The sequence below is a fragment of the Anopheles nili genome, chromosome 2 (assembly GCF_943737925.1).
Source record: "Anopheles nili chromosome 2, idAnoNiliSN_F5_01, whole genome shotgun sequence".
Lineage (NCBI taxonomy): Eukaryota > Metazoa > Arthropoda > Insecta > Diptera > Culicidae > Anopheles > Anopheles nili.
Window position 1 is genome coordinate 30,914,942 of NC_071291.1, and position 18,050 is coordinate 30,932,991.

Consider the following 18,050-nt stretch of genomic DNA (forward strand, 5'->3'; position numbering starts at 1 on the left):
TAAAGCTCCCAACACAACCACACAATCAGCTAGGTATTGTTGCATATTTAAAGAAGCAAAAAATGACACACAACACCAGCACAAATCCGTGCAGCAACATCTAATCTTTTAAAACCTTCCAACAGCACTCGTTTCCTGTTCGTACGATGCTATTCTCATACAACTCAAAAAACTAGATTACACATGCTTCAGAAAAGAAAGACTTTGTTAGGCGCTGAAGATGAGAAATGCGTCCACGGATTTAGCTAAGCAAAAACGTATACTACATGTATAACATAAAATGTTTATAGTTGGAAATTGAAGAGAGAAAGAGCGAGTGAAAAAACTGGCACATCGATGTTTTCATTAGAGAGTTGAAATATTTGTGAAAATGGAAATCTCCGAAACCACAAAAGATTGGAATCGTTATTAATTTTCTCGGCATGTCCTTCTGAAAATTAATGACTGAGAGAATCGAAAATGTAAAACAACATCCACCCGAATGAAATCGGATAAATCAACTAGAGATTTCCAATAACAACGAGAATTCGGATGAATGTGGACGAATGATAAATGGTCTTATCCAGTTTGGACGGGGGTGAAACAAAAAAAAAGCAAAGATAACGTGGTGTTGGGAAAATAACGCTCCCAGCATTACATTCATTACAATTTGCAAAAGAAAAACCCGGCCCGAAGTTTTTCGTTTCGGCTAGCCAACGGATTGTATTCTGCCGATTGCCTCATAAAAATTCAGCAGCCTGTGTCGTTGCAAAGCAGCACCAGTACTTATCTTCCATCATCAACCCAACCGGTTCGGAGCAGTTTTTCGCTCGAGTGGTGCACGATTCTGCAGCACCCGGTTGTAAGCCACAGAATTCTGGGTTGTTTTGTTGGCTTCAAGGATTTAACGTCGGTCTTCGGTCGAAAAAGCAACCACGCGATGATTATCTGCCCGAGCCGCACACGAGCGTTCCGGGAATTCTCATCGCACAAAGAAGCCCGCTCCTTTTTTTTGTTTGTCGAATTGTTAATGGAAAACTGATGGGCATCTCGTTAACCGCGCGAACTTTTCCGGAGGGTGAGAGAGCAAAAAAGTGATTTCCTCCCTCACAATAGTCGCATCCCGCCCACGGATACCAGTTGCACCGAAACACGTCACGATATCCGGTTAGAGCCGCTAGAAAAGGACGAGTTTTCCAATCGGTGCGAATATCACATCGTCGTCGACGTCGTCGTCGTCTTCGTCGTCGGCTCGGCCAGATAAGGCTTTTGTTCAGTCAGCCAGTGATCGCGCCAAGAGCAAGACAAGGCACATCGAACGAATGTAAGTGAGTTTCTACTTGCCGGAAAATACGCCGCCTAGGCCGGTATCTGTCACCGTGCCCTCGTGACATCGGGAAAATTCAATTTTCACAGCCGTTTACGACAATTGATTGCACAGCTTGCCGGCACGGCGCGAGTGCCGGCACAACGCAACAAATGGATGTTTGTAGCGAAAGAGAACGACACCGCTGGTTAGGAAGTGGAAGGACTCAATCTGAAAATAACCCTTAAAGTGTCACAATAAAAGCTGGAGTACCTCACCAATCGTGGTTCTTTTTCGATAATCGATCGATTGGATTTCGGTTTATAACGACGAGCGTGGTTTCGGTTCATAACGGTTTCGATTTCAGGCATACACACCCGCATGCACCAGAAAGATATGAAAACATCCAGAATAGACCCCTCGTTCGGCAATAAAGATCGTATTTCCGTCAAATTCGGCATTCCACTTACCTAGGATTTGCGTGGCCCCGCGTCCACCTTCTGTTTCGATTTTTCCCGACACGGTGTTGCGCTTCCTGGGTGGGTGTATCTGTTTGACCGGAAGCCTGCCGCGTATCCACCGATTCCAGGGAGTCTACTTCGCCCGGGTTCGCTCGAACACCTCCCGGGTCGTCCTGTTCGTTGCCTTGGTAACCGGCCACAGTGGCTCCGTAGCTTTCGTTGCTTTCGTTGCCTTCTCGTTGCTCGCGTTGTTTCGTTGCACCGTGTCCTTCGGTTCGATCAGGCGGCACTTCTTCGGACCTGTTGCCGCCGAGCGGATCTTCGTATGCTGCGCCGCCGTTCCCAAATGCGATGGCAGCCAGCATGGTGCTGTTGGTGGGTTCTGCGAAGGAAGCAAACCATCTCGGTTACAAATAAGCGTGGAAAGCCGGCTTTTCCTGTGGGGACGGTGGACGATGGATTTGGAATGTGACCGACATTGGCCTGCCCGAGGCTAATACGAAAAACTGCCAGGAAAGTGCCATCCCAAGGCACTCTCTTTTGTGGCACCGATTGATGTCTGGATCGTAGATCGTACCGAGATTGTCAGCGAAATGGGACAGAATCTTCTCCATGCGGCTGTAAGATGCGTGGGAGAGGCACATTCTGGGTCTACTGGTGGGTGTAGCGTTTCATCTGACGGGCTATCAGTTTTTCGCATGGTTACACTCCCATCACGCAGAAGTTTGGCAGTTCGTTCGAAAATCTGAACGACGGATATCCTGGAAGAGGGTCAGTACGGCATCCGTTGAGGTTTTCGGACACTCATCCGTAGATAAGCAGTAGGCTGTGAGGTTTTATGAGATCAGCCTTTTAACCAGAAAAAGAATAAAACAGCAGAGGAAACGCTGGACTGTGCAACAGGTCCGATCGAGCGTCAGAGACGGGCTGCTGATAAGCGATCTAATACGAATCATGAAATGCGGGCAAAGCTTCCAGTATGGATACAGAATTGGAAGTAACTAAGGGTGGCAGTTCTGCTTTCGAGATGAAATCGTAGACACTGGGCAGTTGGCCCAGAATTATTTCCGCACATTGATTTGGTTCGGTTTGGAAATCAACTGAAGCAAAATGATTTTGCGTATAGTTCTTCAGGAGAAAATTGTGGAGTTCATTCGAAAAAATATCTTCTTTTCCCAGCATGCAATGTCAGATTTCCTAGGAAAATCTAACAATATAGCACGCACGCGAAAGCACGATTGGCACTTTCGTTCACTTTATGCACAAACCACAATTTCCGGCCCAGAAAATGGACAAGTGGGGCGAAAGCAATCCGTTAAAACAACAACGAAACTCCAAAGCACCGACAGCAGGAGTTCTGAGCTAACCGCAGAGGAACAAAAAAAAAAGCACCGGAAGTCCAGTGCATCCGCACACCGGAACAGGGAAGGTAATTTTCCTAATGGTGCAGTACCGCTCTCTGGTGGGGGTGCAAAATTAATCGTTTCCAGCTGCTCATCTCCGGGGTGCTGACCGCCGGACTGCCGGACGGAAACACGTTCTAAGGGTAGATTTTCTGGCGTCGGCTCGGTGCAATGAAGATGATGAGCTGCAACTCGTGCTGTGGAATGCGTACGTTACTGTTCGGCGGAGTTAGATAGTGCCAGGCCTGGTTGGTTGGAAGTAAATCCCTATACCACCGTCATGTCGAAACACGCCCAAGGGAGATCGCAGCTTGTAGTGTGGAGTCTCGTTATGAATCCTGGTGCGACCGAAGTACGGGACGAATGAAAAATTCCGCCTGCAAATCGGATCGAGTGCATCCGGGAAATGGACGACCTAAAGAAGGTTTTATTCTACTGTCCTAGCGCAGTACATCCGGTACAGCTAGAAGCGAGCTGTAAGCTACACCGCGGGCGACCGTCAACGTGTGACAAATCCGCTCCCACATTGCCACTCGGTCAGGGCTTTTGTGCCGCTTTAGCCTCCAGGAGCATCTTTCTGCGGGTTTATGCTCCACCGCCGTAGCTTACCTTGTTGGCCGACGTGCGCTACGTCCAGGGGCGATTCGTAGCAGCTTTCCAGCGACTGCTGCAGGATGAACGTAAACACGAGATGTATTAGCGCTAAGATAAATATTAATCCTAACAGAAGCCACACGATGTGAACCGCATTGCTTTGATTCATGCGAAGAAAGTATCGCTGGTATAGCATTTCCACCTGTGGATAAAAACCAAAGAGAGAGAGAGAGAGAGAGAGAGAGAAAAGGAGAAAAAGAAAGAGAAGATTTGATAAGTTGAAGAAAACACATCATGAGCGAAAATCTCATTAGTTGTCACCACCGAGACCGGGTTCGCGGGTGGGATTGTGTTATGGGGCGTATTTTCATGGCCATGCTCGGGACATCGAAGCACCCGGTGCAAGCAAAATGGTGTCAACTCGTCGTGGGAGGGGTAGGGACTTGTCACGACCAGCGGGATGTATTTCGATTCCATCGACTAATGGTGAGGACAAATTACGGTGCCTCCCGAGTGTTTCCCTTTTTCCAAGCTGGCCTGTGGTAATGGTGTGCAGAAACACGCTAAAGGTGCCGTGCTTTTGTCCCCGTGGGATTTCTCGGGCCAGCGATACGAATAACCACATTGGATAGGTTTGTGTGTGAGTGTGTGTGTGTGTGTGGGTGTTGATTATTACATCCTCTTTGGCAGATCGCTTGAGGAAGTGATTGAACATTGATTGCTGCACCGGAGGGACTCGGGCAATGAATAAACAAGAAGCCGAACGAAAGAGAGAGAGAGAGATAGCGAGAGCGAGATCCTCAAGGGAAATTGGAATGCAATCAACGAGGAGCTGATGGGTAAACAATACAGTAATAAACAATGGCAGCTGAAAAGGCAGCTCTCTAAGGACATTTCTCTCGTAGTTTAGGCGCCCGCCAGCTCGCTTTTGCGTGCCATGATGGTGGGATTTAAGACGTCATGTCTGTTAAAGTGTCGTTTGTTGAAGGTGAAGCAATTACGAAGAAAGTAAGACGTTATCTGCGACAAGCCGCTAGCTGATTGAGAAATTTAAACAAGCGATATCAATTTTCGCTCCGTTTATCTCGAAAATCTCCATTCTAAACAACCCCTTCGCCGAGGTCTTTAAAATGGTTACCGTTTTAGTTCGTCTAACTGAAATTTGTGGGCTTTTCCCCTTTTCCATTAGGCGTTGGTCGGAGTGTGGACCTGGGAAGGTGGAAATCTTGAAAGCGTCTTTCAAAAACTTTGCCTTATTCCAGCAGTAACTTTCATAGAGCGCTGGGAAATCATAATTCACTTTAAAAGAGCTCTTATTTGGTTGTGCAGATTAAGTTGAAACATATTCAGTATTTGCGATTGTTTTAAGAATAGACCGTCTAGAAGACTTTATCTCTTTAAGCTAGATGATAACAGCAATTTGCGTGGGTTTGTGCTGGTACGAGATGAGCGCTCTGCTCGAGGCAAGCTTTAGTGAAAAGCTCAGTCAGAAGCCACGACTTCACGCGATTTTCCACCCAAATGGCCATCAAAACGATCTCCGATTACAATCGTAGCTCATCAGGCACCACCAGTTTTTCCCAATCAGATTTCATGCCGTCCGGGTTCTTCTCTGGAGCATATACCACGCGTCTCTAGGAAATCCGATTCATGAGTGCGCCTAATACACCGATACTAATTTGTATCATTACGCAGGACGTGTTCTCCTGGTGGGACGGATTTTCACACCCTTGCCTTCTCAGAAGACGCCTCTCACAGTTTGGGCTCGCTAAGCACCCAGCTCTGCAGGCGAACGAAAATTCCTTGTCCAATGAGGAAGGATCTTTCCGTTCCGCTTTTCCCGTTCACCGGGCCCTTTGTTCGGAGTAGGAAATAGATAATGGTTATTGTTATTGGCATTCATTTGTCGGCTCAAGTGGTTCGGCTCGAAATCTCGTCCCTCGACGTTCCGTGCGAGGGCAGCAACCGGAGCCACCACGGTGCTCGAAAAGCAGTGAAGAGAATGATGATGTCCAAACCGATGCCCGGTGGCGATGCAACAACATAATTGAATCGAATTAGCCTCAATCTCCTGCTGCCTTTTTAGGGGATGAATAAATGTTGAGGACGCGATTACTGAACCGTGGGTAGGAAGTTGCCTTTGGTGATGGCTCGTGGCACAATTTCGAACAAGAGACGTGTGCAAAAGCATCCTAAGATGATGAGAGGTTTATAGCAAATATTTCCCTGAAATTGCTTGGCAATCGATAAGGTCCCCTAGAGCGAATGCAGTGAAATTTGGCTGTTGCGTAATGTGTAAGCTGAAGATGACAAATGAACATGGCTAACTTTTAACTAGAGTGGTTCTGACAGGGATAGTTTGGACGTAGAAGGCTAACATTGAGTCTTCTGGCAAAAGTTCAAGTTCAGCTAAATCGAAAGTGCCCGGTGACGTACGGAGACTTACTTTATCGCGGTTCATGCAGCGAGCGATACGGAGAACGAGATTATAACCACCGCTCTGTCTCGTTACTTCACCGACGAAACCGCACCAGCGAGATCGCCCAATAAAATGGCACGCTTATTAATATCGAGTGCACTTCCAAACCACCATCCATAGGTAAAAGCCAGTACACCTGAAATTTGCGACTTTTCCTCGGACACGACAAACTTTACAGAGCTATTCGGTTGCGAGCACCAACATAATCTTGCAAGTGGATAAATTTACCTTCCCGCTCAGTGCGATATAAGTGCCGCTTCGGTGGCTAACTTGCCACAGCTCAAACTCAAACCGGGTTCTCCATTCGGGGCTAGCGGGAAAGAAAGAACTTTCGCGAGAAAAAGTTCACGAGAGAAACTTTCTGTGCGGCCAAGCTGCCCCACAAACAAACGACAATTGCGGCAGGTCGTGAAAGTTTCGCCGTGTAATTCGTTCCATTTTTTAACGTGTTTATCTTTGTGGCAAGGAGTGATGGATTAATGGTTAAAAAAAACCACTCCCTTACCTAGAAGCAAAGTTATTATTTTTAATTTAACAAAACGGACAATGTTAAAAACTGGGAGCAAAAATAGGGCAACGAGAGCTCGGTTTGGCAGAAACGAGCGCGTTACAAATGGGTTATGTATTTTGTCGTTGGTAAGCGAAATGGGATGCTCGTTCATTATTAACTGATTTGGGGGTTGAAAAATGAAGAACCGAGTGCGGACGCTTCAGGGCCAGCGACCCGAAATAACATTTTCACAACTGGTTCCACGGGTTTGCCTGTATCAAGCGGCCATTGGGGATGCAATCAGCAGCGAATGGAAGCCGAACGGGAAAGCGCAACCCGACCGTTCGAGACATTAACAATGCATGTAGGCGAAAAATGTGTACGGTGCGTCCTTCGATGTATCCGGTCAGATCCCCAGTGATGGCCCGTCAAAAAGGGGCTTGGGGAAAATATGATGAAGTATGCCAAAGAAATCCCATCACTCGTCAAGGCGTGCTGAAGCTCGGTGGTAATACGATGAAATATAATGTTTACATTTCATCTAGCCGTCCCAATGCAATCCCGATAAAGCTGATCCCTTTCGCTCCAAGTGGACAGCTGACTGATTACTGATGGAAGGGAAACCATAAATGCCAGAGTTGCTCTTTCCCAGCGCCAGGCATTGCGTTTAATATCATCTATAATTGCGCATTTTTCTCCTCGGTGTGTGAAAACGTGCTGGCTGCTTCGTGTTTTGAACCAGCGTAAATTCTTTGATGCAAATGTGCCTACATTTTCCTACTAACCGGGCTTTCCTCATCACTCGCTTTTGACGATTTCTAGAAGCTTAGGACGGTAAAGCTTTCCCTTCTGGGAAGCACTCGTCAGGTTTAAAGACAGTCGGCGTTGTCAATAATTTATTACTTCGAAACTGTGATTTTGAGCGATGCCGACAGTGATCTCACACGGCTTTGTGAACGTTTTTGCGAAGTGAGTTTTACGGCATGCGTAACCGTTTTTGGCATTTTTGAGAACGGAATTCACTTTTGCGAATTTACATCGCAAAAGAATGTCACTTATTTTGGTGCGTTCCAACCGGAGGCAGCATGGCTGGGAACCAATAGATAAAGCAACATGATTTACTTTACAAAAAGGGATTCACAGATCACAAAAGGGTCACAAAATAGTTTCGTCGTACGCAAAAATTCCTGTGCAAATTGAACTTTCCTTACCATTTTTATACTTTGCTGTTCCGATACACACGTGTCGCCACGCTAGATGACGAAAACGCGCCTTCAAGAACCTGCTTATTTGCTGCAATGCATGCTCACCTACCTAGCCACTGCCCTGCACGTTTCACAAACAACAGTAAACGAAATTCAATCGGTAAATATTTAAGCACAGTACTGTCCAACGGTGTGAGATGGGTGAGGTTGGCGCTTGTCCAAAGTGACCATTGCAATTCCATCAGCGGAAGACGCGCACCAGCAGGGCACAGATTTCAACGCCAAATGGTGGCGACTTTCAGCACAGACTGGGGCTCGCTTACACCCACCCAAGTTAATGAACTCAGCCACCGAACGGAACGTGCCCCGGATCCTGTGGGAGTCATTACGGTGAATCATGGCGTGCCTTGACGATGCTCTGTACACACCTTCGAAGCCGTTCGCCGAATGCGGACAATTCGCTATTCACGATTGTAGCGTATTTGCTTTACTCTCGCTATTGTTTCCGATGGTGGTGAGGAAAATTTATTGTAATTATTTCTTGTTCCTTCTTGAGTCGCCGTGACAGAGACCGATGGAGGCGCCCAGTAGCTCACGACGCTCGAGTGGAATGTGCGGAAGGAAACGCTCAATTAATTGACGCGAACAAGTGTTGCGTCGGTGGAGGAATTTAAAGTACGGTGAGGCTTTAAACTGGCAACAATAGGCCTCGGAATTCAACTCCCGGACGGCACTGGAGCTCTCGTGTTTATTTTGTTGGCTGTTTGAGCAGGAAGGGGCCATTTTTGTGTCTGTTTGTGGAGTGGAGTGGCGAAAAATACACACAAACACAGTTTGATTTCCATCCTATCAGGTCAAATATTTTAACCTAGCAGTCCTCTTTGGTTGCGTGTTGAATTTACGAATCCCTGCGGTGTGTTTACTTTACCATCGCAGAAAGGATCCCAAAAACGTTACATGTGAAGCACAACATCAGATGCATGTCATGAAATAGGGGAACCGATTGGACCTAAAAAAACTGTTCTGAAATATTTCGCTGAGGCTGCAATTATGTTCCAAAAAGTTTGAATTTAAATTTCGTTTCATTAAGTTTTCAATTGAGTTTGAAAAGAATGCAATGTTTCACGCTTAATGTACTGTTTCTGGTTTGCTCATCAAAACCACGCGTTACGTACGGCCGTATGTGGCAAGCAAAAGTGAGTTAAGTTATTTCGCTTCGCAGATATTCTACGACACATATTTGCACTAAGTTATGTCATTACCCGGCGATCGAAGGACGGCTTGTAGCAAATGAAATGAACCAAGCAGAAAGCCCACCCAATCGAGTGCGGACCGAGCAGTTACACAAATAAGTCCAATTTTACGATGTGACAAACAGCATAACAACGGTACACGAGGCACAACAAACGGCACCCGAAATTCCAGTCCCCCCGAAAAGCGTCACGTCATCTAGAAGATGCCCCAAGAAGGAAGGGCCAGAAAAACGCCACCACATTAAGACGTTGCGCCAGGACGCTCGCTTCGTGCGGGATTGTTAGATCCGCTGGATCGGTCCTTGATCCCGGTTTGCCTGCCCGCCGGCTAGAATATTTTCCCAACAATCACTTGGGCGCAAAAATAACGAGCATCAATTTACTTCTCGCCTTGCGAAACCCAAAACCGGCCCGCTCGCGTACGATGGTGAGCCCGGTCGGTTACGCACATTTCCGCTGCTGTGTGAAGCGAATTTCTTTTTCGCTACGTTCCATCACGGAGCTAGGGATGCGGCTAGCAAAAAGCGACAAAAAGGAAAACGAAAAACCCCAACACACCCAAGGGACATTTCGGGCACGTTACGCAAACTCGCCGGCAGCTCCGAATCGTTGGCTTGGCCGGAAGGGCTCGTGGGCGATGGTGGATGGAAAATAATTCTCCACCGGCATGTCATGACGGTCGGGAAATGGGGCAGCCGGAAAAGGTTCTAAGGCGAATGGGTAAGAATGCCCGTGAGCGCGCGGGCGTGATAAAAGCACAAGCACGAGCAAGGAAAAGCTATTTGAAGCCGCCTGCTCCTGTTGCGTTCCGTTTGCTTTTTTTCTCTGGTCCAGTTTCGTCGGACATTTTATTGTTTCTATCTCTCCTGGCTTTTCGCACATCATGCGCGCGTTGCGGTGGACAAGGACGCCTTTTTATTGTCCCCTTCGAGCCTTCGCTGTCCCATTTACATTGCGCGTTAAAGAGAAAGTAAGGAACGCAAAGCCAAATAAAAATATAGCCCTTGTTTCAAACACGCAAAACATGTTTTTAAATATGGCAGGGCTTGCAGAGTTTTAAACACTTACAACCTAAAGTAACTACCAGTAACCACCGTTACGGAATTAATTCCTCGGTGATTGCTTCTTGGTGATCGCATGCGAAACGATGCCACCCAAGCACGGTCGGGCATTAATCTTGACGGTGGTTCGTACACCATCTTATTATTCAATGCGGCCGCTCGGAGGCAGCGCATCCGTTACGATGTTGCGCTGCATAAATCACAGCTCCCTGTACGGAATGGACTTGCCACACGAAACACGGCTCGGTCAGCTATAGGGCATGGTCATTCCCACACGAGAGAACTCACTAACGCGTGCCGCACGATCTTAGAATGGACATAAATTATCGAAACCGAATCCTCGGGCAGGCCGGTTGCTAGGGATCAGGAAGACAAATGAATTATTTAAAGGCTAAATCGAACCATAACTCATCCCTCGGTTGTTTCCCCATGCGTGAACTCATTTCCACGCGCTGGAAAAGCCCTTTCGGCACATCCAATCCGTGCCGGTGGTTCGTTAATTAGAATCTAGCGCACTTTGCATTAATGCGTGATTCATCCCGCCCACGCCATCCAGCTTCCAGCTGCTGTGGTCGCGCAGTGCGAGAAGTAAAATAAACTTCGGCAAAATGGTGGCAATAATAACTACAAATGAGTTGTAAAACGGAGCGCCGTTGTAAACTTTCCCAGCCCTGATTCACGGCTCTGGCTGATGAATGCAATTAGCAGCTACACAGGTTCGCGTAATGGGAACACTTTTCACTTCGTAAACGTTCCGCACGCCCGCCGCGAGGCTCCGTCATCAGTCCTGGTTGCATCCTGGGGCGAGTGCGCTCGATCGCACGTGGCAACGTCGTTGGCGGGTAAGTGTATTAAAAACTTTTCCGAAAACTTTCACCCATCCATCGCAGGCGCCTGGGGGGGTGCATTGAGGCGTTTGTGATGAGGCAGTGGAGCTTTTGGCTCGGGTAAATGGGTGGCCATTGAACCGTTTGGGAGGGAAATTGCGAAAAAAAAGTTGTTCGCAACGGTGTTTTACACTTCTCACCCGAGCATGTTTGACAATAGTGGATGTGTGTGTGTTTTAATGGGCGCGTTTGAGCATGACAAAAAAAATGTAATATAAAATGTTTCTTCACAAAAAAAACTGCAGGCAAAAGAGTAGACAAACCGATTCCTGGAAGGCTGGCACTGTATGAATGTCTAGATTATCGAAAATAAAACGTTGATCTTGATAATACTGTACTGTACTGTGTCTTATACGTTGCTTTCTTCAATTCCCTGGTCTATCTATTTGAAACAAACATATTAAATATTTGCTGAGAATTCGTTGAGTTTCTACAACCCACTGACGGTTCTTTTCTCGCAAAGTAATTCCATTTCACACATCTAGCAAACCCACTTCGAACGAGCCCACTTTAGGTGCGTCGGTGAATTTATTTTTCCGTGCTAGCCCACGTGTTGACGAAAGCCTCATTCGTTGAGTGCTCAGCTATGAGAAGAGAGCGTTTCATGAGTGGGCTGAAAATGCTATTCTGGCAGCCGGTGGAAGCTAGCTGGATTGAGCATTTAATTTGATATTTGTCCATCTCGAGCCGGGGGTTTGAAGGGTTGAAGGTTTCAAGGAAGATTATCGTGACGGACGTGGAGGTGAGCTCTTATCTACAAAGAACGCATCCTCCAGAAGCCGTGTTTTGTATACCAATGTACCCTCGTAAAGCGATGACGGGGTCCATGTGCAGTGCAGCGCTTGACAATGCAAACCCCACACAAAAGAAGGACCGAGTGCACTTGCATCCGTACTGCTGTCGTACGAGCCTGCACAGAGCGCAATCTCGACGTAATCTCTCGGAGATACTGCATTCTCGCGCGTGCAGCCAAGCACTAGTTGCAGTACCCTTACGAAAGGGCGGATGAACTCCGGTCCCCCGGGGGGATCCTTGCACGCTCACCGGGATATGTTTTCTTTGCCTCATTTGTAGCTCGTATCCAAACAAGAATCGGTAACGCTATAAATACGCCCACGCTCCCTTTCCTTGCGCACGTGGTGGAGTTTTCCAGGTAGTTTCCCTGCAGCCCCCAAGGCGAGTACGGGGAAATGGAAAAACGACACAGAAAACGACGCATATGCAACATGTTTCAACTGAATGGATCGCACACGTGGCAAAGAGATGGCTGGCCGGTGTGTGTGAGAAGGGTGTCAGGGGAGCAATTTTCACTTTATGAATTCGTCCGGCGGATTGGCGCACTCCCAAGAGCTGAATGTTTGCAGAATGGCTGTCAAATGTTGGAAAGCCACCGGCAGCTGGTGTTAATGATTCCATTTAGTTTAGCTAATCAGCTTCGTACGACAACAGCTTAAGAGCCATTTCGGGGATGAATGGTGCCACGTGACAGGAAAAAGCGTCACGGTTCTGGTTGATTCATATACAATCGTGTTAAGAGCATTTAAAATAATACTCATCCAGTAGTTATCGCTTTGAACGTATCGTAAATTAATAATCGACAGTTAACACATTGACAGGAAACAAGCTTTTGCAGAAAATTGAAGGATATTTTCGTTCAGAAACCACACGTACAGCAAATGTTTAAATTGAACTCAGCATAATAGTATACTAAAGTAGATCTAAAACAAGCATACTAAAATTGAAAAAAAATATAGAGGTACCATGTTTGACTTTCCATTTCCATCGTCGTATTGTTTCGCGCCCTCTATCTCCAGCCAAGTGTTGCTGCTCGGCACATGAATTAAGCATTTGATTACACACCACCGTACTTCATTGTTGAATAATTCAGCAATGCATTGTTGGAGTTGAAATTAAAATTCACTCTATTTTGCATGCGGGCGATGGCACAAACGTACGAAGGTGCGTGCGAAAAAAAAGCCACCCCGGTTGGGGTAAGAATGTCAAAGCGTTTAATTGAAAATCATCCGCATGGCGACCGCAATTGTGCGGCTTTCCGGCGAGGCAAAGCGTACCGTTTTCGTTTTAATTTGCCCGTCGGTTTCCGGACGAGCCACGTCCTAATTAACCTCAGTTTGCATACCTAAAGGTGCGTAATGAAGGAGAGCACCATTCAGCTCCTACAAATCTGACATCAAAACTCTACGGCTACGTGTGCGTATTGTGCATCCGGGTGGAAGCAAGATCGGTCCTTTCAACCCGTTTTTGTAGGGTTAAATACAAAAAAAGGGTTCGAAGCAGCGTTAAATTTAATTTAACTTCATTTTTCTCCCCTTTTGTGCAGCCTGGGATGCGGTTTCAAAAATGAGTTTCTGTTCCTCGGCCAATCACAACCGAAAGGACCGACAGAAAGAAAAGCAGAGGGATGATTTTTCTCATGAAAATTGGAAACGACAACCTTTCCGTCGGTTCTGCGAAATCATACCTTACTGCAAAGCGATAGTATACGGACCAAACGAGCTTAACCCTCACCGAGGGTTTCTTAGCTATGTTTCCGAGCGCTTGAGGTGCTTCGCTTCCAGGCAAACGAAAAACCACTCCTGGTACTGTCCTGAAAGACGTTCGCCGATGTGCGAGCCCGGTGCTTCCTGTTGGAGATGGATGCAAATCTTCCTCCTAACTATCCTTCGTGTGTCCTTTCGCATCCCGGTGGTCCATCAAGCCGCGCAACATCTCTCATGAATGTTACGACAAATTCTATCACACTCGGGGGCGGAAAAATAAAACAACCAACGAACAATCACAGGTTCCTGGCTACTGCACTGATAAGAGAAGTGATAGTGGCGGCGACTTCGCAGCGTGTGCATTCGTACGATGGAATGGGTTTGTGTGTTTTCGTTCCATTGCCCTCGCAGGACGCGATAGCGAGCGAGGGATCCTGGTGAATATGTCGGTCGTCTAGCCACCCAGATTGAATGTCCCGATTCAATGATTCGCCGCGTTCCGGGACGACACCCCCGTCGAGCGGGAGCGGATAGTGACGGGAAGAGACGAGGTGAAACGGGACTCTTTTGTTTGAATTTGTGCATATTTTATGTGCAGGAAGCAAGAAATACGAACGGTTTTTCCATCCCCAGTGGCCGTGGGATGCGCACCAGCGGGAAGCTGGAATAGAAATCAGACGAAGCAAAGCTGAAATTGGTTTACTTGTAAGGTTTCCGCTGGAGTGGCGTGAAGGGTAAGGGTTGCTCCTGAGAAGCAAGTAGCGGAAGCTCCCGGCGTGCTTGGCAAGAAGCACCATCGGAAGACCGGTCGAAGGAGAGGAGTGAAAAAAATATGAGAAAAATGAACCAACAATGCCATTCCGCACTGAACGCAGCTCCTTTTATTTGATGCGCTTCCCGTGCACTTCTCCCGAGCCTGCTCGAATTGACCGGTGCATTGGCATATACACTGGCCATTGTTTCCAGTGCAACCCACCGGGAGGTATCAGAAAAGTGGGTTGCATTTTTGAATTTATACGCCTTCCACCCATCTCCGATGAGTGATGGCATGGGTGGTTCGTGCGCCATAAAGCTCTCCCGGAAAACGGGTGAATGGGCCAGGTGGACGGAAGGATCGTAAAATTCAAATGAAAAACAGTATCCTTCGTCGCTCGAGCTGTTCTCGTTCGGTGATTGCGCACGGCTTTAAATTGCAATCAGAACCGTGCGGCAACTAAAAACGATACAATTTCGCAGGTGCGAGCGCAAACAACGCCGTGCGCTACAATTTGCCATTTATTTTGTTTCCATTTTATTTTCGTTCGTATTTGCACACCATCCACCCTTGCGTCGGCTGCACTTTCAGCCAAACCGGGATGTTCGAGCAAAATGGAATTAAATATAAAAACCTGCAACACGGACTGGTTGGGAAAAAAGCGAAGTCGCGTTCGACAGGCGCTGTTGCGAGTTGTGGTTGCGATTGCGAGGTTCACCAGTTTTGGGAGACACACAAGAACGCAAAACGGGGTTGTTTGTGAGTTGCGCTAGAAATTTGCTCAACTTCTAGCAGCCATTGCCAGCGGTGCTATTTCAGCTCGGTTGGCAACACGATCCCGCAACAGATGGAACCGTTCGAGGGCGTTCTCAACGCCTGGAGCCGGGTAGCGCCTCTTCGGACCGTGTTTTGGCAGGAAGAAAACTCAAAGCGCGGAAAACTTCGCCTAGCGACCACCGGCGGAAACTTCACGGCACACAACGCGCCTTTTCGAATGGCGAGAAAATGGGATTAAAATGCGAACCAACGGGGAATGGGATCCAAACGCGGGGTTTCCCACGGTAGCCGCGGCATTACAGCCTTCGCGAGCACCTTCGCGAGACGTGCGTCTGTTGGCGATTAAATGAAAATTCGCTTCACCAGCCCCATCCCAAGTGGGAGGACGGTACAATCTTATCGCATTATCCTCACCACGGTGCACCCAACGGTCAGAAGTTTGAAGCCGTGTCAAGTCCGAACCCTCACCCTAATCGTGGCTCCATTGGAATGTGCCATTTTCACAAGGCCAACTTTGATGAGCAGATTACGTGAGCCGTTGGGCGCGTTGCTATGGCTACTGACGTGGTTCTGTCTGGCGCTACATCGCTGGCCGTTTCCCGTACGACACGCAAAGCATTGACATGGCCGGGTAGGAAAATCACTTTCTGGTCCTGAAGGTGGGGCACTTACCTGGACATTTTTAAACTTGTGCGAACAGATGACACCGTTGAACAAACATTTGACCGTGTTCCAGCAGCGGGATGTATCGAACACGCCCTCGGTGGCGTTGTTGGCGTTTAGGTTGTTCAGTGGCTCGAGCTCTTCCTGGGCTGGGGATGGGAAATTAAGCAAGCAAGAAATGAGTTACATTTAGAGATGCCAGTCGCTTTTCCTTTCACTTCATAGTCCTCGTGCAATGTAACGACGAGAAAATAGGACGCACGAGCGCGTGCGGAGACACATTCGAACACCTCCGATTACGATTACTAGCACCCGAGCGGAAGGACCACTAATTGTTGGCTTTGATTGTGGGATGCCCCTACACGAACGCGTGGTGGTTGGTTAGCTTTCCGTTCAACCCGATCTCGGGGCCATTCTCAATTAAAGTAATTGGCGTTTAATTGGCGTGTAAAGTCGGTTGCAGTGAGTTCCCTTTTTCCCGAACGGATGCCACCCGAATGTGGTGCGCCATTCCTGCACCGCGTTGCATCATGAACGGATCCGGGTGTTGCTAGAATGGTCGTTCCCATCCCATCGGTGTTTTTAAATGCTAATTACCACCTTCAGCGGGCGGTTATCATGGTCACGAGGCACTTTGAGGGTGGGTTTGAAATTGAATGTTTTCTTCCAACCTACCGGCACTTGACCGTGGCTAGTTTAATTGGGAAAATCTCGTCGGCATGATTTCAGATATCCGGTTTCTGACCAATAAGTGGGAACATTCGTTCGAATCAAACGATAGCATTCGGTAGCATTGGGATTGTTAAAGCAATCCCGTTGATGCAAATACTCTATAACGGCCGTAATGTGGCCACCAAGCCAGTGCTCAGCAAAACGTCAACAGGTGTCTATAACGCTCGAACGCGTGACGAGAACGAGACAGCCGCTTCAAATGGCCCCTTAAGGGCCGCTTACCGTGGCCTCAACAATCACTAAATCGAGCCCTTGAGCCATTTCGCATCGATTTTCCCGCCGTCGAGCGAACGGACCGGTACTGATGGGTCTGTTGGTGAACATCCCCGGAAGGTTTCCGTTCGATCGGGCATTTCCGACGCTGTGCGTTTGGAGGCGATTTGTTTTTTCTTTGTTCCTTCGCGTCCCGAAACCTTCATACCCCGGAAATGGGGACTACTTACGAGCGGATGTTTTCCCGAAACGCCAAAGTTAAGCTGATTTATTTCGCCTCCCTTTGTAGCTTCCATTCGCCAAAGGGCTAGCCAAGGTTTCGTGGATGCGAGCCGCGTAGCTCGGGTTACTCGTGTTGCTCGAACCGGCCCCGGGTTGGGATCACGTTGGGTGAAATAATTCGGAGGTTTTTCGGTGTGGATGTTAGAACCACTCCAGCTAGCATAATTTGTGGGCTACTGGCTAATGTAACTTTTTTTTGGCGTGTAAAATAATCCGACGGGCCGAGAAGTTTTTGTTTCGTTCGATGGGTTTCAATGAAATTACGCGCTTTCACTGACAGAAGGATAGCGGTTTTGAAGCAAGCTGGCTTGAGCTTTTAATTTTGGGATGATCCAAAATTTGAAATAATCAGCAAGCTAGTAATGACTTTAATGACAATTTATTGTTACTGATCGTTTTGCGGAATTTAGAAACGAACTAAAATGCAAAATATGTACTGTAAATCGCTCACGTGCGTACTGCAGCTGGAAAAATGTTATTATGTACATGCTATGTGACCTCTCGTGATATTACTAACATTATTCTCTCCAGCCGCAACATTCTACGTAACATTGTTTGCATTCACCATCGCCGACACGTTGCCAGCAGCAAACTGCTCGGTTTTCAAATAATGTGCTATCATACGTGGAATTCATCGTCTTCTCCTCCGGCTTGGCAGCTAATCAGAAGCACTCGTTCGGTCATCATTTATTGATGCGCTTGCCTTATTGCGGCCGGTCGTGGAGCCGGTTCCTCTAAACAATCCTCCGGCGGCACAAACCAGCGGTGGCGGTGGTTTACTGAGTGAAATAAGACGCCACGAAGGGTTGTTCACGTTCGTGAACATAATATTTCATAACTACCGCCGCTCGATTGCGTTGCCGCAGTTGATGGCGTTGGTGGCAGGCGTGCTCGGGGTTGGACTTCCGTGAAACGCTGGTGTGAGCTTTTCCGTGTGGCTAATGGCCACAGGAATCAGACCGAGGATGAACGGCATTATCCTGCAATAATGCTGCTGAGCGGTTCCTCGG

At 47.7% G+C, this 18,050-nt stretch overlaps 1 protein-coding gene across 1 annotated transcript in view; it reads right to left on the reverse strand.

The window, feature by feature from the left end:
- Window positions 1-18,050, reverse strand: part of LOC128730540 (adenylate cyclase type 6) — a 34,574-nt gene that overhangs the window by 7,615 nt on the left and 8,909 nt on the right. The window contains exons 4-6 of the mRNA XM_053823592.1: window positions 15,823-15,962; window positions 3,759-3,945; window positions 1,756-2,128 (exon numbers count right to left, since the gene is read on the reverse strand). Of these exons, the coding sequence (XP_053679567.1) occupies window positions 1,756-2,128; window positions 3,759-3,945; window positions 15,823-15,962 (700 nt within the window). The remainder of the gene's footprint in view (window positions 1-1,755; window positions 2,129-3,758; window positions 3,946-15,822; window positions 15,963-18,050) is intronic.